Raw genomic sequence first — 24,029 nt, forward strand, 5'->3', positions numbered from 1 at the left:
CCTGGATGGGACAAAGGAAAAAAATCAGGCCTGGTACAACAGCCTTGAATAATGAAGGCATAGCAATCAACAGACTAGCCTGATTTGCTCCAACTAGGAGAGAGAAGCCTTCATGAGCACTAAGGTGAGGGTGGAGGCAGAGTTGTAAACAGACTATTCCAATCAATTATTTATACTTTTAAGCACTAACTGTGGAGAACACTGTACTAAGCACTTTGTAGAATAGAATATGAGTTGCTAAACACTTTTCCTGACCATAAGGAGCTTCCAAAAAAAGATGAATAGTCCAACACCTCTCCAGTTGCTAATCCCCCCATCCCACATCAGAATCCTTCTACATCCTAATCAGTTTAATATCTACCACCTCCTCCAAAATTTAAATATGAATATTTATATTCTAGTACTACTTACTCCTACCTATAATTTATTTCATTGACTTCCCCCCAATAGTTTGTTAAAGATCCTTGAGGGTAGGATCATGAATGTAAATGCTGTTATGCTCTCCCAATCACTTGGTATGATTCTCTGCACAAAGTAGGTGCTCAGTATACTTAATTCTGCAAATGCTCATTTCTCCCTCATTTTCTCCATAATGCTTGTAAAGTAGCCAGAAGGCAGATTTCCTCTTGCAATTTTCCAATCTAATGAGGAATTTAAGAGCTTTTTAAAGAAAAGTGTAATTTGGACAGCTGTTAGAAATATATGAGGAAAGCAGTAGCGGTTGGGTTTTAATTTTTACTTATTTAGCTCTTTCTAATTTTTAACCAGATCCGATTTTCATTAGGTTATGTCACTAGGATTTCAGACACAAAGAATTGTTGCATTAGCCACTCTCTAAAATATATCTGCAAATTAGATAGTACAAAAGGAGCTGATGGCAGCTCACACAGTAAAAACACTTGTAGCACTTGAGCTATTATTTTTTGAAAACAACAAGACAACTGTACTACCTTTCCCAATAGCCTCCTCCCGTATTGTGCTATGTGAATAAGAATTGTAGTGTTCCGTAGAAAAGTTCAGGGTCTTAAATCCTTCATGATATTGCTTTGCACTTTAAAAAGAGCTAAAGAATTATTCCATATATTCAGGATGATAGAAAGGATGGTCACCTTGATTTCAGACAATCCAGATGCAATAATTCATACTGAGACCATGTTGTGGCTGGGGAAACTACTGTTTCCATAGTAAACAGTCAATCACTGTATTTATTGAATGTTTACTGTATGCCAAATACTGAATTAAGATTGGGAGAGCTCAATTCAATAAACTTGGTGGGCATAGTCCTTGCTCACAGGGAGGTTACAGAAAAGCAATAAAAGAAAAGAAAACAAATTCTTTTTTGAAGTTCTACTTTCATCACCTTATCTTCTGTAAACCCTTCAGTTTTATGAGGTAAGTTAGTCATCAGTCTCTCCAGTTTGAGCTTCTGTGCTGCAATTTAGGTTTTGGAGTAAAAATGCACAAATCTGCCAGGTTTTCAGCTAATTTCAGTGTGGCTCTAAATTGCACAGAAGTAAAGCAGTTCATTTTGGCCATACCTAATTAACGGGTGGATTAGAACAATGAGGGTTCACTTTTTGGCTAGAGTTATTTTTGAAATTCCCCTAAAATATTTTTCATGAACTCTGAAGGAATTCCAACAAATGCATTTGACAACCGTTTGGCCAAAATCTTCTCAATACTTCCTCAAGGCAGTTTTAGAACAAAAAATGTGAATGATGAAGAATGAAGGTTAATTATTAAAGTAATTTATGATCTTTAGGCAAGACATCTAAATCTGAAATGGCTTCTTGTAGCACATTAACTACTGCTGAGTGGTTCTATTTTACTGCCTTTGTCATTTGCTTTTCCTTGAGCAAATATATTTTCCAAATTTCATCCGGAGAATCCCAGCCTGGAGATAATGTGCCTAATGGAAACACAATGAGTGCCAAACCACCTCGAGAGTTAAACTAATAGGGCAAGGATCCGTGGAAGATATGCTTCTATCTGCCCAGCTTACTTCAGCTCTTCAGCTATTAGGTTAATAATGATAATAATGACTAGACTGAAGTTCTTCTGCCTAGGTTGCAGCTCTGTGAAACCATCAGGCTATTCTCAGGGGATAGTAATTAAGCCTATAATGAATTAGCTGCCCTAGCTGATTTAGCTCAGCCTGCACCTACTCTGTTTGGGAAGCAGTGTAGTCTAGTGGACCCCGCACAGGCCAGAGAGTCAGAGGCCCCGGGTTTAAATCCTGGCTCTGCCACTTGCCTGCTGTGTGAGCTTGGGCAAGCCACTTACTTTTTCTTTGCCTCAGTTCCTTCATCTGCAAAATGGGGATTCAATACCTATTCTCTCTTTTACCTAGAATATGAGTACAAGCTATGGGAAGTAATTATCTTCTATCTACCCCAGCACATAGCAACCACTTAACAAATACCACAAGTACTACTGACCTTGAGATGATGGCACAAGGTATACTGTAAGAAAAATGGGAGTAATTAATGAGTAGAATTTTCTCCTTTCCTTTTTGAAGCAATGGAACTATCCTATAGCTTGTAAGCATCATGTTGTTTATGCAGTTGTTATAAGTGGTCAGGATAAGTGATCCTGATTTGACTTCTTCATCACCCTCCTCACTGGTCTCTTTGCCTCCAGTGACGTATGAACTGCATCATTTTTCTAAAATGTCATTCTGCAAATCTCTTCCTACCAAAAAACATTCCTCTCCAAATCAAGCAGAAAGTCCTGACTATGGGTTTTAAGTCCTTCCATGGGCTCTGTCTCATCCAAATCTGCTCTTTCCTCCCACTATACCTCAGCTTGCAATCTTTCTTTCAAGATAACTGCCATATTCTCATGTCTCCAGCCTCTACCTGCCTGCTCCTGCCATTCCACCCTTTCAAATATGCAAGACCACACTCTCCACATCTTAAAGCCCTTATGAAGTCACATATCCTCCAGGAATTCATCCCCAATTAACATATCCTTGCCCTGGGGTCGAATCCCCCCACTGACTTCTATCTTCGATGTTCTACACCAGCTCTACAGTCAAGCTCACACCCACTCCTCATACTCCTGTGCATATTGACTTATTCTACTTTTTGAGCACTTAGTCATCTATATATCCATTTTCTTTCCTCTTCTATTAATCTATAAATCATTTTGTGTCTTTTCCACTACACTGTAAGCTCCTTTAGGGCCCAGACCATATCTTGTAATTCTGTTTTATTGTTCTATCCTAATTCTTGGAAATTCCACAGTCATTATCAAGATCTTATTATCTATGACACACATGTATACTCGGCAACATTGCAATAAAACTATTTCTTGGCCTACTGGATAAAACTAAGCAGCATGACAGTGGATAAAGCATGGACCTTCGAGTCAGAGGACCTGAGTTTTAATCCTTCTCCAGCACTTACCTGCTGTATGACCTTGGACAACTCACTTAACTTTCCTGTGCCTCAGGTTCCTAAACTGTAAAATGGGAATTCAATACCTGGTCTCCCTCCTACATAGACTTTGAGCCCCATGTGGGACAGACAGTATGTTCAATCTGATAAACCTGTATCTAGCCCAGTGCTCAGAACAATGCTTAATGAATGTAAAACAAATACCATTAAAAAATAAGTGATTCAATCCCAAAAAAGTTCAGGAAGAGTTATTTTAAGAAATCCAGCATTAATCCCAATAAGGAGGTCAGTATATATCATTGTTCTCCAGAGAAACATTTTTCTACCCTCTTACTGCAGGCAGCAGTAGCTCAGAGCTTGAACAGAGGACATCAGGGGGTCATTTGCCTGAAAAATAATACTTGAGGTTGAAGTAAGGCTGCAGAGAGCAAAGAGAGAGAGAAGCCAAGTTTGGGGTCTGGAGGAGGGAGGATGTTGCTTAAAAAAGGGAGACCAGCAGCAGTGCAGGGAAGAAGGTAGGGATTTATCACCAGTGATTGATGTAACTTTGAAAGGGGTCTTATGGATCCTGGGGTACCTCAGCAATTAGAGGCAACTGAAAATACATATGTGTATATTGTTTAATACACATGCAAAATATGCTCTGTTATTTGTCTTAGTGTTATCCCAGCTTTCTTGGGCAATTCCAAGCAGCTGAGAGGCAGCATCTCTAGTGGATAGCACCTGGGAGTCATAAGGATCTAGGTTCTAATTCTGGCTCCACCACTTGTCCTCAATATAAATAATCGATATGTAACTAAAGTGCAGCAGGGCTTAGGGAGAGGCAAATCCAAGTTCAAGGGAGATGCAGAAGTGAGTGGGTGAAGAAATGAGGTCCTAATTGTGGAAGCCCCCTTTGAAGATATTGAAGATACTCATTCAATAAGACTTTGAAGTGGGGGAGAGTGATCATCTGATGGATATGAAGAGGGAGGATGTTCCAGGTCAGAGCAGAATGTGGGCTAGACGTCAGTGAGAACAAGGTACAGTGAGTAGGTTGGTATTAGAGGAACATAGTGTGGGGGCTGCATAGTCATAGGAAATCAGGAAGGTAAGGTAGAAGGGGGCAAGGTGATTCAGTGCTTTAAAGCTGATAGTAAAGAGTTTCTGTTTGATGTCATAGTGGCTGGGTAGCCACTGGAGGTTCTTGAGAAGTGGAAAAGCATAGACTGAACGTTTCTGTAGAAAAATGGTCCGGGCAGCAGAGTAAAGTATGGACTGGAGTGAGAAGAGGTACTAGGCATGGAGATCACCAGTGAGGTTGATGCAGTAAACAAGGTGGGATGGGGTAAATGCTTGCGATTAACAGGTAGCAATTTGGATGGAAAGGAAAGGATGGATTTTAGCAATGCTATGAAGGTTGAACTCACAGGATTTAGTGACAGATTTAATATGTGGGTTGAATGAGAGAGATGAGTCAGGAATTCAATACCTGTCCTCTCTCCTACTTAGACTGTGAGACCCATGTAGGACATGGACTGTGCCCAACCTCATTATTTTGAATCTATAACGATGCTTAATACAGTACTTAACACATAGCAAGCACTTAACAAATACCACTGCCATTACTGGTGGGATCAGGTTGGGTCCATCCACAATGTTAAATTTGTACAGATGTAGCAGGATTGAGGATGACTGTAATCCAACCATTCCCCCCACCACCTCCCTCAGGTCATTGAGAGGGAAGGGAAGCTAATCAATCAGTGTATTTTATTGAGTGTTTACTGGATGCAGAACACTGTACTGAGCTCTTGGGAGAAAAAAATACAACAGAGTTGGTAGACTCGTTTCCTGCTCACAATGAGCTTCCAGTCCAGAGGGAGAGACAGCAGTCTTGATATGGAGTCATCACATTCAGCCTCTCAACAAAAATGGTCATTTGCGTCATCGATACACCAAGGCTTGTTGAATGAACACAAGTGCGTTGGGTGTTTCTCTTTCCTAATGAAATGTGCTTGATCCATTTCAGTATACGTCCGCTCTGACCTACGACGCCGTTCAGGTGATGACGGAAGCTTTCCGAAATCTGCGCAAGCAGAGGATTGAAATCTCCCGCCGGGGCAATGCTGGAGACTGCCTTGCAAATCCAGCGGTGCCCTGGGGTCAAGGAGTAGAAATAGAAAGGGCACTAAAGCAGGTTAGCGTCTTCGGAAACGGCACTGTGGTGTCTGCAAACTTTGTCTCTGAACATTTTTCAAACTATTTCAGCACCCTATAGGCTGAAATACAGGTTTCTTACTTTCTATTTGCAGGAAGTTTGATATCAAAGATTCTGTGATTTGGAAAAAGACCTAAAATACATAGATTAAAAAGATGCATATGGAGGGTTGTTTATAGGCACTTTTTGCATGTGATATATGCCTTGTTGAATTTATGGTGATCCTTTATTTATTTTTCCTATAGGTTCAGGTGGAAGGATTAACAGGAAATATAAAGTTTGACCAGAATGGAAAGAGAATTAACTACACAATTAACATCATGGAGCTCAAAACAAATGGACCACGGAAGGTAATTTTAATCCTCAGCCTCCTTAAATTCTTTCTTCTTCTGGAAAGGTAGGTGATTCAGCTCCACATTGAGAAAGTGGTCTCAAAGACATCTTTTCTCACAGCTATGTTTTAATGGTCCAATTGCACTCACATTGTTTTTCTGAATATAAATGCACTTAATCAGTTGTATTTATTGAGCGTTTGTTATATGCAGGCCACTTAGGAGAGTACAACATAACAATATTTCCTGCCCACAGTGAACTTATTTTATTACTGGTAAATACTGTGAAATTACAGATGATGTTCAAATAATTGTAGAAAGAATTGCTTTGATTTTTCTGTTCAGAAAAGAAAAAAAAATAAAGAAAATAAGCTATTGGTCACTGACTAGTGTTCCAGAATGTCAAAGAATAATTTGATGTAATTGGATGGTGAATTGCCATGCTTCCTTTACTCCTTTTGGAAGTCCAGCTTGAAATTTCTATTTTAGTACATATTTCTGTATACTTTTTTTTAATCACTTATTTATACAGTTGCCACTTCTCTCCATAAGCCTAGTTAGCTAAATGAATCTTCATTTTAGAGATTGACAATGTGAATATCAGAAAATGGAAATTTTAGTGTTATTGGAACTATTTACAGATTGGATATTGGAGTGAAGTGGATAAAATGGTTGTGACCCTCACAGAAATCCCTTCTGGGAATGACACCTCAGGGCTCGAGAACAAGACTGTTGTTGTCACCACGATATTGGTAATTAGTCCATATGTTCTTTGTGTGTGAATGTGTGTGTGTGTGTGTGTTGTGTGCTCTTGTGTGTGTATGGAGGGAAGAAACCTATGCATGTGAGTATATACATGCCCAAGCCTGAGTTGTAGTTATAGTAGAAATGGCTGTTTCTCATCTTTCTTTCATTCATTTATTCAGCTGTATTTATTAAGTGCTTAATGTGTGCATAGCACTATACTAAGCACTTGATTGTTATTGAATTGTTTATCACTTAATCCCACATTTACTATTACTTGGGCTTTTCCGTAACAAGTGATACCAGGCTCCAAGAGAGGGATTCAACTAACCTATTCCAAAAGAGACATAGCCATCACCTGATCAAAGGAACAAGTAGGAATCCCTCCCTAAGTTATATGTGAAAAATAGTCATAAACAAATCTTTTCTCACTCTTATATGGAATCATCTCAAGCAGAAAGTCAGTCTCTCTGCAGCTTCCATTGTGCATCTAGAGCTACGTGGAAGCAGTGCTAGACGTAGAAGAGATCAGGCCGGAGTTCAGCTCCAGAAAAAGAAAACTCCCAGAAAGGGCATTCTAGATGGAAAACCACACAGCTAAGGCAGCAATGATGTCCCCTTGAGTGGGAGCTAGTTTTCTTACCTAAATAGTCCCAGGCCAGGCTCTCCACAAGCACAGTGCCCTCAAGGTTTCTTTCCCGTGGTGGCAAGGAAGGCAGAGATTCCTATTAGAAAATGTTTTGACTTTCAGCGCTGTTCATTAACAGCTGCTGGTGGAACACTGTGAGCATTGACTTGCACACTGGTCCCTTTCTGGAGGCCCAACAAGATGTGCTGCTTCAGAACAAGGGCAGGTCTTATATTCAAGTAGCTTTTTAGCTGGGTATGCCCTGGCCAAATGCAATACTAATCTTAGGCTCTATTCAGCAGGTGCCTCTGCAGCCAATTCTTTTTTTTTTTTTCTATTTTAACCCAAAGAGCACATTTCTTTATCTTTAAAACATCATATACCTACCTGCTCTATACCACTCCTGAAATAGCAATGCCATTCAAGGCTTCAGTGGCTTTGCTGTAGGAGTTTTTCTGCTTTTTTTTCCCTCAATAAGAACTGAAAAGGAGAAAAGTCAGGGAAAAATTGATTTGACCAGTTAGAGAGAAGTTTTGGGTGGGGTAGAGGTGGAGTTAGGCGTATGACTTACTAACATTTAACCACAACACAATCCACACTTTTCCTGAAGACCAGTCCTATTGTAAAATTTGATTACATAATAAAAACAATGAGAAATGTTGAATCCAACTTTTTTCCCTGGAGCCACTGCACACACAGAAGGCACATAGCCTTTATTCAATTATGCATTACCCCATCCATACTGAACCAAAAAGAAACAGAAAGAGATATTGGGAGTATGGAGCAGGCCAAGATGAGAGTCTTGAGATGGATACAATTTTAGCTAGCACCATCTTGTATGCAAAGTAGAAGATGTAAACTGTATTTGAAAGGCTCTTCCAGTGAAAGGATCCCAATGGGAATGATGCAGGGGCCATTTGAAGATTCCTCAGATTCATTATGTTTGAGTGCTATCAATTCAACTTTAAACAGTGTATATTAGCATGCGAAGTGTCTGTTAGTAAATAATTTTTAAATGCTGAATTGTCGAAGTGAATGTGAAAATCAGTGATCCAGAGGCTTGGTTGTTCCTTGTTTTTCAATTAGAAAGAACATCCTTGTCGAATAGGTACTTGGTTATACCAGCTGTGTTCTACCAGCTAAAGCACAGTTTGTCGGTTTAGGAATCTCCGTATGTGATGATGAAGAAAAATCATGAAATGCTTGAAGGCAATGAACGTTACGAAGGCTACTGTGTGGATTTAGCTGCAGAAATTGCTAAACACTGTGGGTTCAAGTACAAGCTGACGATTGTCGGGGATGGCAAGTATGGGGCCAGGGATGCAGAAACAAAAATTTGGAACGGGATGGTTGGAGAACTCGTTTATGGGGTAAGAGAACCTTTTCTTAATTCTGAGTTATTAAGAATACAATGTTAGCTGCCTTTTCTTCCCTGGATAGTACTTTGTCTGACCCATCTTGCTAGAGGGGTGGCAACTCCTATTTGTGTGAACAATTTAAAGATTAGCAGGTGAAGCCAAGTTCAATATCCAAATGTGCAGATGGGCCATATACTTGATGATCAGTCTGCAAAGCAGAAGTTAGGGAAGTGGAGATGAAATGTAAAGGTGTACCCAGAATAGTCCAAGTCAACTGACTGTGCAATAAAAAGCTGAAAGGAGGGAGGCTTTGGGGAGGGGTGATAACTTCCTGCATATTTCTCTGTCACTGGAGCTTTACCAGTGAATCATGTGATTGCTGTCATTACTCTGCTATCCTTCTCTTCATCTATGATCACGGGAATGTAACTATCACTCTTCCCCACTCCAGTGGCTCTAGGAGCTCTGACCTTCCTTTGTTTCCCTTGCAGAAAGCCGATATTGCGATTGCTCCATTAACTATTACACTGGTGAGAGAAGAGGTGATTGATTTCTCAAAGCCATTTATGAGCCTCGGGATCTCTATCATGATCAAGAAGCCTCAGAAGTCCAAACCAGGAGTGTTTTCCTTTCTTGATCCCTTAGCCTATGAAATCTGGATGTGCATTGTTTTTGCCTACATCGGGGTCAGTGTAGTTTTATTCCTGGTCAGCAGATTTAGTCCATATGAGTGGCACACAGAGGAGTTTGAAGATGGAAGAGAAACGCAAAGTAACGAATCAACTAATGAATTTGGGATATTTAATAGTCTCTGGTTTTCCTTGGGTGCCTTTATGCAGCAAGGATGCGATATTTCGCCAAGGTTGGTCACTCGCCCGTTTCAGCTTTGTGCATTTTAGGTCTCATGCGGATGCCCGTGGTGCTTATAGAGTCACTCCTGAGAAGAATCCAACTGCCGACTTCCTGTCCGAGTGGTTTCATGCCTCTCGAAGGATGGGCCATGGTCATTGGCTTCGGTCAGGGAAATATTTGGTCAGCGTGCACCTAACGTTGATCATGTATTTCCCCGGGTGAACTTATACGCACCAGGAGAGGCTATAAAATGCATAAGGTTCCTGTCATTCCATGCCTTCTTGGAGGGGTACCGTGTTTTTGCTGCATATTCCCATTTTACAGACTGACCCTCAGTGCTGTATATGGGAAAAAAGGGTTGCATGAAATTCAGAAACTGAAAAAAGGCGCACCTTCCTTCCCCGAACACTATTCTGAACAGGCCTTCCCTCGCACCTAATTCTCTGTCATAGGAATATGGCAGGGGAATTCAGAAGTAACCTCATGATTTTAGGAGAAGAGAAACTGTAATACGGAATTATTTTTGGATGAATTTAGAAGATAGTGCCGGGCAGAAACGAGGTCTGATTTATTAAAAACAAAAACTCAAGTAATCTTTGGAGTATATTGAGAAAATTATTTTAATCAATCAACCATTTCCATTTATCAGGCACCTACAGTGTGCAGAGCACTGTACTAAGCACTTATGGGCAGAGAGCTTTTCTGCTAATTCTGTTATATTGCACTCTCCCCAGTGCTTAGTACAGTACCCTGAACATAGTAAACACTAAATAAATACCATTGATTGATTGGGAGAGTTAGAAGACACAATCCTTGCCCTCAAGGAGTTTACTGTCTAGTGACCGTGGGGTTAGTTCGGCCCCATGTATTTCCAAGGGCAGTGTAAGCTTCTAAATGATGGTGACATAATTTAATGATTTAAATGCATAAGTGGCATGAATTTATACATTGTGTAAATAACCACTGCAGCGTGTCAAGGAAGAGATGGCAGAGAAAAAAGGGAATAGTCTTGTATTTTGCTTTATGCCCCAAATACAGATCAAATATTAGAGGAACATGTAGATAAAGGACCTGTTGTTTTTCCAAATATTATTGCCCATTCTCCTCTTTAAATCAATCAATGATATTTTGCTCCCTCTGCTTTAAGTACCAAATCTACCACCCCAGCCCTGACTTCTATCCTTCTCTGCCATCTCACATTTCCTACTGCCTTCTAGATATCTCTGGATAGCTCATGGACATACTTCAAACTTAGCATGTCCAAAACGTAACTCTTCATCTCCCAAACCATGTCCTCCTTCAGTCTTTCCCATCACTGTCTACAACAGGACCACAAACTCTGTTTCACAAACCCATAAACCTTGGCATTATCCAAGATGCATCCCTCTCATTCAACCTACATATTCAGTTTGACACCGAATCCTGTTGGTTCACCTTTACATCTTTTGAATTCTGTCCTTGTCTCTCTGACCAAACTGCTACTACTTTAATCCAAATACTTATCCTGTCCTGCCTTGGCATTATCCTTGGCTCATCTCACTCATTCAACCCACATATTCAATATCACTAAATCTTATCAGTTCTACCTGAACAACATCGCTAAAATCTATCCTTTCCTCTCAAACCAAACTGCTCCCACACTTTTCCAAGCACTTGTCCTATCCCACCTTGAATATTACATCAGTTTTCTTGCTGACTTCCCTGCCTCCTGTCTCTTCCCACTCCAGTCCATACTTTACCTCCTGACATTTTTCTGAAAAACGTTCAGTAAATGTCTTCCCACTCCTCAAAAATCTCCAATGCATCCACTGCCACATCAAACAAAAGCACCTTACCATTGAAGCACTCAATCAACTCTCCCCATTCTGCCTTACCCAGATGATCTTCTATTACATCTCAGCCACACACTTCACTATTTTCATGCCATTCTACTCACTATACCTTAATCTTGTCTATCTTGCCTCCCACTCCTTGCCCACATATTCTCTTCTGGATCTCTCTCCTCCGTCACATCTGACACGCTATTACTCTCCACACCTTAAGAACCTCCTAAAATTACATCTCTTCCAAGAAGACTTCCCCAACTAAGCTCTTATTTCCCCAATTCACTCTGCATCACCTATCAGATCAGCACCCTTTAAGATCTTGATATCAACCCCATTCTCAACCCTACAACATTATGCACGTATCCTTACACCTTGATATTTCCCCTATCTGTAATTTATTACAAAATCTTCCTGCCCTTCTAGACTGTAAGATCTTTGTGGGCTCAATAAATACCATTGATTGAGTGACTGCCTGTTAGGTGCATTGATCTTGGATTTTCATAGGAACTCAAAACATGAGTTCACTCTGCAGGAATATCTTGGGAATGCAGAATAAATATTTTCCCTCTGCATTTCATCAGGGACTTTTCTTTCAATTCTGAAATTAGTGTTTTGGGGGTAGTTCGATGGTAGATCCTGTTATAAAAAAGTGATGCTAAATCAGATGGTACCTGGTTGCACTTCCATAGTTTATAATGGAGAAGCGCAGTTCATCTGCATGAAGCATCTTATTCAGTTTCATATGAACTTCCATCCTGTTTCTCGGTCTCCTTTAATTTGCAGTATTGGCTAATAGAGAGGTTTTCCTTTTCATAAACCTCATGTGGTGTTTTAAGTTGTGTTAAAAATGATAACCTAGGAATTGGTAAATACAAGTCTTTCTAATAAATGAAGCCCTTTTATTCAAGGAATAGTGCCACTGGAAGCTATTCAGTGAGTCTTCAGGAGGATAAAGACAAAGGGGCATGAAACTCATAGAACCGCTTAGAGATAAATGTGGAAGAGGCAATAGCTGAAATTGTAAAACCATTTTCATTGCCCTCAAAATTCAATTTTCAGTCCATAATGTACTTGTGAAACTAGTAAAAGCTTTATTTACTTTAAGCCAAAATATTGTTTGAAAGCAAATTTAAAGTTGTATGATCAATAGGGCAAACTAGGCCCTTACCTGGAAATTTATTTGAGGATTTTACATTTCTAAATTTCAGATTGAAAATTGAAGACAGAGTTTCTAGTGAGTTTTTAGTTCTCCCATTGATTTAAAGGCTAAGAGAAATTAATGCGTTCATAGGTATTCACCCTAAAGGAACTACACTACAAGAACATTAAAATACAAGTATGTAAATACTTGTATTCTAGCTACAGCTCAATCAGATTATCTGAAAGATGAAACAAGAATGGTGTACTCTTTTTCATGAGTGGAAGAAAAACATTTGTTTCTGATTGCATTTTTCTGTTTATTTCCAGCCAGGAAAAACAGATTGAATTTTGCTTTTCAGAATCAATTTTCTCAGGTGTGCCTACAAAAATTATTTGTAAGTGCAGCAGAGAAGTTAGTATGCAATTTTTGAATTATTGATTATATGTGGGCTTTTGCAGATTAGTTAGCTAAATGTATTTTAAAGATTCAAAGCTATTATGCCCAATGTTTTCTTTTTTCTACTATATGCATATATACATGTGTATATGTATTTTTTCCATTCCTTTTTATATGCATATTTCAAATTTTTCTTAGAGATTTCTTGATAAAAATTTGGTCTGCATTGTTGAAAAAGTAATTTTTGATTAGAACAGATTAAATGCTGTGTTCCAAATAACAATAAAGGGAAATTATTGGGAAAGGGAAATTATTCCTTGCCATTGGTAGTTGACTGTGATTACATAAAGTCAAAACTAATTTCCATGCAATACCAATTTTGGTTTAAGGGATACAAATAATCAAGTGCTCTTTGCCCTGTAACAAAAGACATTACTTACCATACTATTAAATCTTCAGTGGTTATGAGGTACATAATGAGCACTTTAGCAGTATTGTGTTCAAATAATAGATCTCACAAAATTTAGCGAAAACACTTGTTCTAACACCTGACTAGGAAGAATCTATAGTTTATTACACCCATTGTTTTATTTTTCAAGCCTTCTTTAGTATGCACACTTCAAGTTTTCCTTAAAGCTACCTGAGTGTAGGCTTAATTAGTCAATTTTAGGGCTTTGCTTTTGAAACAGAACAGCTTACCTACTATGTCTTGACTCTTGTCTCCTTAATTAATGAAGGACAATAAAAGTGTCATGCTTTACATAATGACTTTTGCAGACTATGTTAACAAAAACAGTCTTTTCTTGAGGGGTTAGGTCACTCCATTGTGAAAATCTGATGTTTTGAAAAAAAAATCTTTCTCCATTCCCCTTACCATACTCCATTCCCCTTTAAGGCTGGCATTGTCTATGAAATCTCCTGTCTGCCCAATTGAGAAGAACCTAATTGCTCAAGAAAACTCTGTCTGGAAAACAATGAAATATTTGATATATTAGCTTGATGAATATCATCTGTCTCAAATTCACTTAGATTCCTGCTTAATTGTTCAAACCAGTATAGCTCCATCTATGTCTCTGTTTAACCTTTTTTTAATTTAATGATTTGAAAACCCATTACTAGTTGACAGGACTTTTTATATTACTCAAAATTGATTTACAACCTCACCAGGTTTGTGATTTTCCTGTTTTGTATGCTTTTTCCTTAAGATGAATCTCTATACTTTTAAGTTCTAGAAAATGTTTAACATGGTTTTCCTTGAGTTTTTTCTGTTTTCTTCCTTTTTTTTTTCTTAAGCAGGAGGTGCAAAAGAAAAGGTCTATAGCAGCCCATCTACTGAAGTTAAAGCATCAAATTATTATTTTAAGGATATCACATGCTTTGCTTGTAGTATCAGTTTGTTTCATGTTCTGTCTCCAACACTGTTCAGCAATTGCACTTTAGAAAACTACTTCAGATCTTTTGGTGATATTTTTAAAATTGATACTCACCTACCCATCAAACTGCCTCAACTCAACATAGCCTAGTTCAGTCTACTGGGGCCAACAGCTTTATAGATCATTGATGGATACAGATCTTAGTCTAAATATTTCCTGAAGATAACCTCAAAATATTATGCAACAAGTGGTTTTAATTATAACTTTGTACTGGAATATACTGGTAATCTCTGACTCTCTTGTCCAGGTTTTCTGTTGTTATTGACAGACATTTGAAACAGTTTGCATGAGAGTTTAGTGAATTAAACTGGTTCAGCATTTGAACAGCTGTATTTCACGGAAGTCACAGACCCGAAGTCAAACATCAATCAATGGTATTTATTTAGTGCTTACAGTCTGCAGAGCACTGTGCTAAGCGCTTTTGAGAATACACTACAATAGAGAAGGTAGACATGTTCCCTGACCACAAGTAATTTACAGTTTAGAAATATTGGACCATGATTTACAGTTACATTTGTAGAGCTAGCAGAATTTATCTCCTAGTTAGGCAACAAAGTGTTTTGGTAATTTTTGGTTTTATAGAAAGCTGAGATGCCTAAAAAGAAAATCAGAAGAATTCCCTTATAATGTAATTCAGCATTTGCAAAAAAGTGATAATTTTTGTTCCTATTAGGACATTCATTTCATTTTACAAATCCATTTCATACTTGTTATTAGATCCCTGTCTGGGCGCATTGTTGGAGGTGTATGGTGGTTCTTTACCCTGATTATAATCTCATCCTACACGGCTAACTTAGCTGCCTTCCTGACGGTAGAGAGGATGGTGTCTCCTATTGAAAGTGCTGAGGACCTTTCTAAGCAAACAGAAATTGCTTATGGGACATTAGACTCTGGCTCCACAAAAGAGTTCTTTAGGGTAAGAAATTCTGCTTTCATAGCTTCCAATGTTGGTCTTAAATTCTTAACCCACTTACTCTTTTGTTCCTATGTTGTAATGAAAGGTTTGTATGAGAAAGTAAAGCTAGCTGGAATCCCTACTTCATACACATGTCTTTCCCTAGTAAATGCTGGCTTACCTTTTTATCCCCAGTTAGACATATTGAAATTGAATTGTTTGATGTTTCAAGCAAACTGTAGCATATATATTTAGATTGGATTTTATTGCTTCACAGGAATGATCCAGAAGATTAATATCAGTCAATTAGTACTGTAATGTGTAGAAATCGGTCTTGAAATGTGTTAAGCTTTTATTATAACACAATAATGTTCATGGTATAATGAAGCAATCAATGGTATTGAATGCTTACTGTGTCCGGATGTTATAATTCTTCACTGCAATCCTCTCTCCAAATGATATTTTCTGAAATCAGATGCGTATTTCAAGTTTAATATTTAGCTTGCAGTGTCACCTTTCTGACATTGATGAATATCTAGAAGGACCAGCTCCTAAAATGGGTAACCTAATAAACAATCCTACAACTTGATTGGTTTATAAGGACTAGGTTTGGAATGGTGGCATTTTTCTGGGATCTCCGCATTAAGAGAATTACATCGGCAGGGTTTTTTTTTGTTGAAAATGTATTTCCAGGTTCCCCTTATTATTTCCTCCATTAATTAATGTCTTAGCTAGTTTTGATTGAATGATCCCATGGGTATCGATATATAATATTTCATCAAATGATTGAGGTTGATGAGTGGGAATATGGTCCAGGCCCCAGAAGCCAAGGAGTTTATGACTAGACTATCCAGGATAATGATGCTTTCAGTGATGAAAATTCCATAACCTTCCTCAATATCCTAAGCAAATATTTACCATGCTGAACATGCTTTCCTAATGTTCAACTGAATACTCATGCTACAATATGAGCAATTTCCTCTTGGGTTTTTAATGGTATTTGTTAGGTGCTTACTATGTGCAAGACACTGTACTAAGCTCTGGGGTAGAAACAAGCTAATCAGGTTTGGACACAGTCCATGTCCACAAGAGGCTCACAGTCAATCCCTATTTTACAGATGAGGTAACTGAGGCACAGAGAAGTTGTGATGTGCCTAGGTCGCACAGTAGACAAGTGGTGGAGCCAAAATTAGAACCCAGAGCCATGCTCTATCTACTATGCCACGCTGCTCTATCCACACTGCTCTATGTACTAGGCAAAAGGGCTGCTTCTCTTCTGGAGTCTGTGGGCAAAGAGAACATAACTAGTCTTTGTCTTCTTAAAGATCCTTTAAATTCCTGACAATTATCATCACCACTAATGCTTCTCTTTGCTGTGCCAGGCAACGCCAATTCCTTGGTTTTATCTATTTATATCATTTTCATAATCACATTTCACTGCTTTGGAACATGAGACGACTCATGCTCAGTTTGACGTTGATTGTGACCCACAGATTGATCTTTTACCTAACAACTATTTCCCTTTTCATCTAACTACCCCTCTCTGTCCCCCCTCCCCATCCCCACTCCCAGTGACTATGCCTATTGAATTTCATACTGGAATTGTAGAAAAAATTGTAGTTTTCTAATTTACCAGACTCTTTAAGGTATGCCGAGCTGTGCATTATTTCTGATAATGCTCCCACCCCAGGGGTCTCTCCTGGTGGATGGCTTGAACCCTGTCACCCATGTTGTCCTTTATCAGCTCCACATGTAGATGCTGAGGCTGCTGACAGTACACTCAGGTGGGCTGAAAGCTCTGACCCTTCCAGCAATGCCAGAGTCCCTCATTTTGCTCTGGGGCCTTCACCTTCCTGGTGAAGGTGTTTTTACTTAGCCTAGACTACTCTAGAGGAGGAAGCCACTTTCTCCAGAAATTTGGGTTCAGGAACCGAATTGGGCTGAGTTGTGCAAGTGGCAGAGTAGGATCTGGTAAACTCATCTGCAGTTATTCACTGTCTAATTCTGCTATGCAGCCTCTGCCCTAGGTCTGGCTAACCCCTCAACCCCCATCCTAAATCAGGAAGCTGGAAAGGGATTTGGAATAATCTGGGTAGCAAAGGTTTAAATATGCAGGAACAGATGGGGATTCTTTGTACCATGGTGATCATAATAATAATGACAATACTATTATTGCTGCACACTGTTCTATGTGCTGGGGTAGTTACACAATAACTACGTCAAATCCAGTCCCGTCCCACATGGGACATGCCCAGTGTCACACACAAACAAGAGAAAGGGCTGGGATTAGAACCCAGTCTCTGAATCCCAGGTCCATACCCTTTCCACTAGGCCATGATGGTTCTCTGAAGATGTGAGAATTCAAGTATAAAAATGAATGAATTTCAAGATGTTCAGAGCAGCTTTGGATTCCACTGCAAATCTTACTTTCACTATTATAAGATTAGTGTTGAAGCTATAATACTCACCTGGAAGATAGATCACATCCAGGATATACTTCCATTGCGTGTTTGGGAATTCATTATTAATTAGACAAATACGATATGATAATTGAGAATAATGTATGATTTTCGGTTGGAATTCCACACTGAAACCATATTTTCTGTTTGTCATGTTTTATTCAGGCCGTTTTAATTTAATTTATTTTAGAATTTATAATTGTCCCACTGCCCAGCTAAGGTGATGCTAAACTCTTTTGGAAAGAGGATGGTAAGGGTATTAACATTTTGTTCTGTAAACAACTGTTCCTACTCCAGATAGTTGGCATGAGGCATGGAGCAATTCTGGGAAACTATAAGGAAATTTCATTCAGTGAAGATGTCGATCTGCTTAAGAATATTGGCCACATGGAACAGAGACCACTGAACTCCTTAGTCTTGCTCAGTTTCTTGTTCATTTCTAGCAGGCCATGTTTTGTTTTGAACTCTAAATGTCCATGGGACAATCCACTCCCCAGAGAGGTTTAGAAGAATTGGTACATGCTGGGAGAATTGATGGGCAGAGTTCTGCCATACTCTCTCTTTCACTCCTTTAGATCAAAATGATCTTTGCCATTCACAGTCTAAGGCATTCAAAGCAATTGTGGACGTGAGGAGAGCTAAAACACCAACGTTTGCAGGTGTGAGGTTCAGGGAAATGATTCTTCCTCTTAGCACAAACATACTGTCTTATGCAATGTCTCTGTTCCTGAAGTTTGTTTTCATAACTTATTCACCATAAGGGTGGAGGAGATGATGAGAACCAAACCCAATATATATATATGTATACATATATATACATATATATATATATATATATATATATATATAGTATGTATTTTTACAGGCCCATGACAGATGAGAACACTGGAATTAAAATTTGCCATCTGCTATATTTTAGTAACTATTGTTTTTCATGTGTAGGGGCTGTTACTCTCTTTTTATTTTGCCCTCTCTACTAAACAGTAGTTAATTGTTATGACTATTATTTCTAAATTATTTTCCAATAACACAGTTTCCATGTTACCTTTCCATCCTCACCTAGAACAAGAATTATCATTTAATCATTCCAGAAAGTTCCACATGTGGGACATTTGTTTTTATTCTTTGGCAGATATTTGGAACCTGAGATGTAGAAATCAAATAACTTCTAATAAGACTGATGAATAAAACAGTTGGACTGAAATTAGGAGCTATAATGTTGTTCTGCCATGGTCTTACTCTAAATTTTGACCCAACTGTTTCCTAACTTCACACTCCAAACTGGAATGAGGGAGGCTCCAATAGACTAATATCAGATGAGAATTGGATTAGCTTTTTTCTCTTTCCAAAGGTGGCCATCAATAAATAAACCCTGGTGAATTAATCAATCAATGGTGTTTATTTAGCACTTACTGTGTGCAGAGCTCTGAAATAAGATGTTAGAAGAGTATAATATGGGAGTGTCCAATAAACTAGATCTGGTAAAGACAATCTCTGTCCTCAAGAATCTTACAATCTAGTGGAAATTCCATGTCTGAAAGGCATTTTGAATTTCTCAAGTCAAGGATGAATCTAGTAGAAAAAATAAATTATCATGAGTTTCTGAGAATGATTTGTTCTCTTAGCTCAACCCTAATCAAAGAGTTTAATATGTCTTTTTGACATACAACTGAACTTGTATGGTCCCCATATATTTCAAGGTCACATCGTCTTACATCTATATTTTATATAGGAAATGATCAGAATGAATTGTTGGTAATTTGGGGCCTTATTTCATCTTCTGACAGAGTGCTAAATTGCCAAAAAACTACCCAAATTCAAATGACTTTTGAAAATTGGATCAAACTTGTAAGATCCGAGAGCAGTTGATCTCTGCAGTCTATTCAGCTTGGAGACACTGGAAAGCTTGACTTCCTTAAAAAAGCAACTCTGAATCAGCTTAAATAACCCCTGGGTTTTGCAGTTCTTTACCCTTTTAACAACTCAATTTTCCTTTCCTTTCCCGTTCTACAGAGAAATAGGATGACACTGAATCGCTAAAGACATTTACTAAGCTTGGGAGGGACTCTGCCAACTGTCTTTGATGGAAGTTTCAGCTGACTTTTGGCTGGATTTTCAGTGCAGAGAGAGGAAAGCTTTGGAGATTCTGATGGTCATTCTTTCACCTAATTATTGAACATATTAAGAAAGGAATTAGGATTCATTTTTCTCAGTTCTGGACACATTCTTATGATGGAAGGAGGAATGAATATGGTATCAAATCAGTCAATGTTATTTACTGAGTACTTACTATGTACAGCACATTACAGTAAAATGCAACAGAATTAGAAGACTTGTTCCCTGCCCATAGTGAGCTTACTGTCTAGAGGAAGAAAATGGTTTAGCTGAATATATCTCTGGTGGAGTTTGATGAGGAGACCAATATGGTCCCATTCTAACTAACGTTAGGCCTAAAATGTTAAAAAAAGTTAGAATTATGAAATGAGCCAAATGGTATTTACTTACATTTCCCTCGCTTGGGTTTCATAGTCTTGCTCTCATTTCTGCCACTCCCATGATCAGAACAAATGGTAAATTTACTAGTAAAGAAAGTGAAATTTGCACCTGATCGCTATTGAGCTTGGGCCTTCATGAAGAAAATGGTACCCTAGTGGGCATCTTGAAGGGTCTTGCCTTCTATCTCTTGCAGGCACTAAGTTAACCATGCCACTCCATGGCAAAGTATTTTGGACTCACCCTGCCAAATGCCCCCAAATCACTCTCTTATCAGGACAAGGGAAGAAAAAGGAGGGGCCTCTATTCCCCTTGTATACTATTATTGTGAGTTCAGGTCACACTCAGTATCACTTTCTTGGACTGTGAAAAGCTGGCATGTTTACAGAAGGGGTATTTCTTAGAGCTGGCAGAATAGTGGCAGACTGAAGTTATCTACTCTCTTAGGAACACCACCCCACAATTCTCTGTTAAAAGTCTGTGAATTCAAGCCCTTGGCCAGTCTATAAAATGCCAGCCAGAAAAAACCATGGCCAAGAATAATAGCACAAGAATGTTATAACTGTATTGTGGATTATTACCATTTCAAATAGCTAACGAAAGCTTCCTGGACCTCAGTCCCTCCTGGCCTATTGGCAAGAGGAAGAGACTTTTGGAAAGCCACCTTGAGCTTGTGCGCTCCCCCCCAACCCCCCCCACCCCCAAAACCAACTACTTGCCCTCTCCCCATCTCTCCTTTGGCAAGGGCATATTTTCAATCAATCAATGGCATTTATTGAGCACTTACTGTATTGAGAACTTGGGAGTGGTTAACACAAACTCTGCTTCAAGGACCATACAGTCTAGGCAGAGGCAGACATTAAAATAAATAGTGGATATGTACATAAGTGCTGTGGGGCTGAGGGTGGGTTGAATACCAAGTGTTTAAAGAGTAAAGATCCAAGTGCATAAGTGACATAAATGGGAGAGGGAGTAGGAGATATGAATTCTTCATCAAGGAAGGCATCTTCGAGGAGATGTAATTTTAATAAGGCTTTAGAGGTGGGAAGAGAGGACATGGAGTGGACATGGAAGGGGGAAGGAGTTCCAGGCCAGAGGGAGAACATGGGTGATGGGTCTGTGGCAAGATAGATCTGATTGTGGATTAGTAAATAGGTTGGTGTTAGAGGAATGAAGTGTGTGGACTGAATTGTGCTAGGACATGAATGAGGTAAGATAAGAGTAGGCAAACTGATTGAATGCTTTAAAACCGATGGTAAGTTTTTTCTGTTTGAGGTAGGAGGTGGATGGGCAAGGTGGAGGTGAGGGGAGATGTGGGCTGAACATTTCTTTAAAAAATAATCTGGGCAGCAGACTGAAGCGTGGATAGGAGGCAGGAATGTCAGTGAGGAAGGCTGATACATAGTCAAATGGGATACAATAATCAGTCAATCGTATTTATTAAGCACTTATTGTGTGCATGCAGAGCACTGTATTAAACATTTGGGAGAGTAGAATATAACAGTAATCACATTCCCTGCCCACAAGGATCTTACTGGCTAGAGAAGTAGGGTGGCTTCGTGGAAAGAGCCCAGGCCTGGGAATCAGAGGACATGTGTTCTAATCCTGCCTCAGCAACTTGTCCGCTGGGTGACCTTGGGCAAGCCATTTAACCTCTCTGTGCCTGTTACCTCATCTGTAAAATGGGGATTAAGACTGTGAGCCCCACGTAGGACAACCCGATTACCTTGTATCTACGCCAGCGCTTAGAACAGTGCCTGGCATGTAGTAAGCATTTAATAAATACCATAATAATAATAATTGAGGGAAACTAACTAGAATACCAAAAGCCCTGGGAAGTTTGACCAAAACTTATCCCCACTAGATAGCATCCACTTGTAAGCACAAGAATTTTATCTTAATGCTGTACCCACAAGACATTATGATGGAAATATAATTGCTTGGAACAGTATAGTAGCAGTTCAGATGGAAAGGACAGGTTGTATTCTTACAATGTTGTGAAGGTTGAACAGACAGGATTTGGTGACAGATTGCATGCGTGGGTTGAATGACAGAGATGAGTCTGAGGATAATGCCAAGGTTATGAGCTGAAGGATGGTGGTACTGTCTGTAGGGATGGGAAAGTCAGAGAGAGGATGTTGCTCGGGTGGGAAGATAAGGAGTTTTGTTTTAGACATGTTAGGTTTGAGTTGTCAATAAGACAGTCAAGTAGAGAGATCCTGAAGGCAGGAGGAAATGAAAGAGTGCAGAGGAGAGCAGTCAGGCTGAAGAGGATAATTTAGGAAGCCATGGGAGTGCATGCGTTCTCCAAGGGCATTGGTTTAGATGGAGAATAGAAGGGGATTCATTAAGGATCACTTTTCTCAAGGGCTGTTTTGTCTCAAACCCCACTTTATTTGCTTCCAAAAGGAATCTGGTGAAATTGATTGTTAATTCAATTGTGAAGTGAACAGCAGGAATTCATCTGTCACCTTTTCAAACCCAGAGGAGTTTGGACAAGTGAAATTGCAGCATCTGTGTACAATAAGGACAAAAGAATTAGGCAATTTGTCATGGGAAAGGAGTATTGTTTTCGATTAAGGGAATCATTTGAACAGAAATTTAAGCAGTAAAAAAGAAAGGATCCACATAATTTCACACTTCCCTTAGAAGAACATGCTTTAGGCAATTTAAAATTTAGACCCAACTTGTCCTGGAACTTTGTTGGAGATTTACCTTCTTTAAAATGTCAGAGAGCCTGGAATTAACACAATGTATGTCAGCTGAAAAAGGAAAAGGTGAACAAATGAAAAGATAGACATGTATTGCATGCACTCTAAAGAACAAATGCACATGTTTAAACCATTATGATGGAAACATAAAAAATAGTCTTTTATTTGTAAAGCATTCATGGAATATATTTTTAATAATCTGCTTAAATGCTATCAAGACAGACTCTATTGAGCAAAGTAAATCATAGTGTTTATCCTGGTATAATATTTTATTTGTTCATAGACCTAAAAGAAGCAGGAGGCATGATTCTAAGCACAGTCATGCTTCTAACATCATAGCCAATATACATTGCATTATACACTTTATTGGAAATTTTTTATCTTCAACTTTTCCACTACAAAGTAGATTTTTTTTCTCCCTTCTGAATGATATTCTATCTTCTGTTTTCCTTTTCTCACATGGCATGTCTGGTCAATGTAGTAGGTTCAGATCCCATTGCACAATTTGCTGCACCAATGAACACAATAAACAGATAAATTATGATAATGGGAAATAGGGGAGGAAAAGATAAAGGCAAAACAAATAATGTTCTTTAAACATGATACCAACCTCAAGTCTTCAATAGCTGAAGAATACAGACCAAGCTGTCACTCCAGATTTCCATTTTCAGTTGGAAAAGTGAGTTCCAACTATGTATAATGTTGTTAGGTTTATGTGAACAAACAGTTCAGTCAACCCATCTTTTTGGATCACAAATTTAATTCTGAGTCTTACATCAGTTCTTCTAAGATGTAAGATGAGTCTGATTTCTGTATTTTTCCAATCCTCTACAAGGTATACAAAGGAAGGAAAGAAAGGAGGAAGAAGGATATATTGGGTTTTGCATGATTGAAAGATGATCTTGGGCAGTAGGGAGTAGAAAAGGGTAAATTGGGAATAGAGGCCTAGTGAAAGTTTCCCTATGCTGCTAAATGCATCTCCTTTCTCTTGCTCTGCTCAGCTTACTTCCTACTCCTATACCATTCTCTCCTCTTTTCCCAAAAGTCCTTCTATATTTTACTTCCTCCCTAAAGCATGTTGCAATCCTTCCAACACAGATCCAATTGCACTTTTGCATTCATGGAAAAGAACTTGATAGTGGAAAGTCCATCTGTTTTAGGGAGAA

General features: G+C 38.9%; 1 protein-coding gene across 5 annotated transcripts in view; it reads left to right on the forward strand.

Annotated features, from left to right (window-relative positions):
* Positions 1–24,029, forward strand: part of GRIA2 (glutamate ionotropic receptor AMPA type subunit 2) — a 109,602-nt gene that overhangs the window by 71,609 nt on the left and 13,964 nt on the right. For all 5 annotated transcript variants that reach the window (XM_038754913.1, XM_038754912.1, XM_038754916.1 and 2 more), the window contains exons 7-12: positions 5,407–5,574; positions 5,841–5,945; positions 6,569–6,679; positions 8,463–8,669; positions 9,149–9,519; positions 15,023–15,221. In XM_038754913.1, coding sequence (XP_038610841.1) covers positions 5,407–5,574; positions 5,841–5,945; positions 6,569–6,679; positions 8,463–8,669; positions 9,149–9,519; positions 15,023–15,221 — 1,161 coding nt within the window. The remainder of the gene's footprint in view (positions 1–5,406; positions 5,575–5,840; positions 5,946–6,568; positions 6,680–8,462; positions 8,670–9,148; positions 9,520–15,022; positions 15,222–24,029) is intronic.

The sequence above is a fragment of the Tachyglossus aculeatus genome, chromosome 12 (assembly GCF_015852505.1).
Source record: "Tachyglossus aculeatus isolate mTacAcu1 chromosome 12, mTacAcu1.pri, whole genome shotgun sequence".
Lineage (NCBI taxonomy): Eukaryota > Metazoa > Chordata > Mammalia > Monotremata > Tachyglossidae > Tachyglossus > Tachyglossus aculeatus.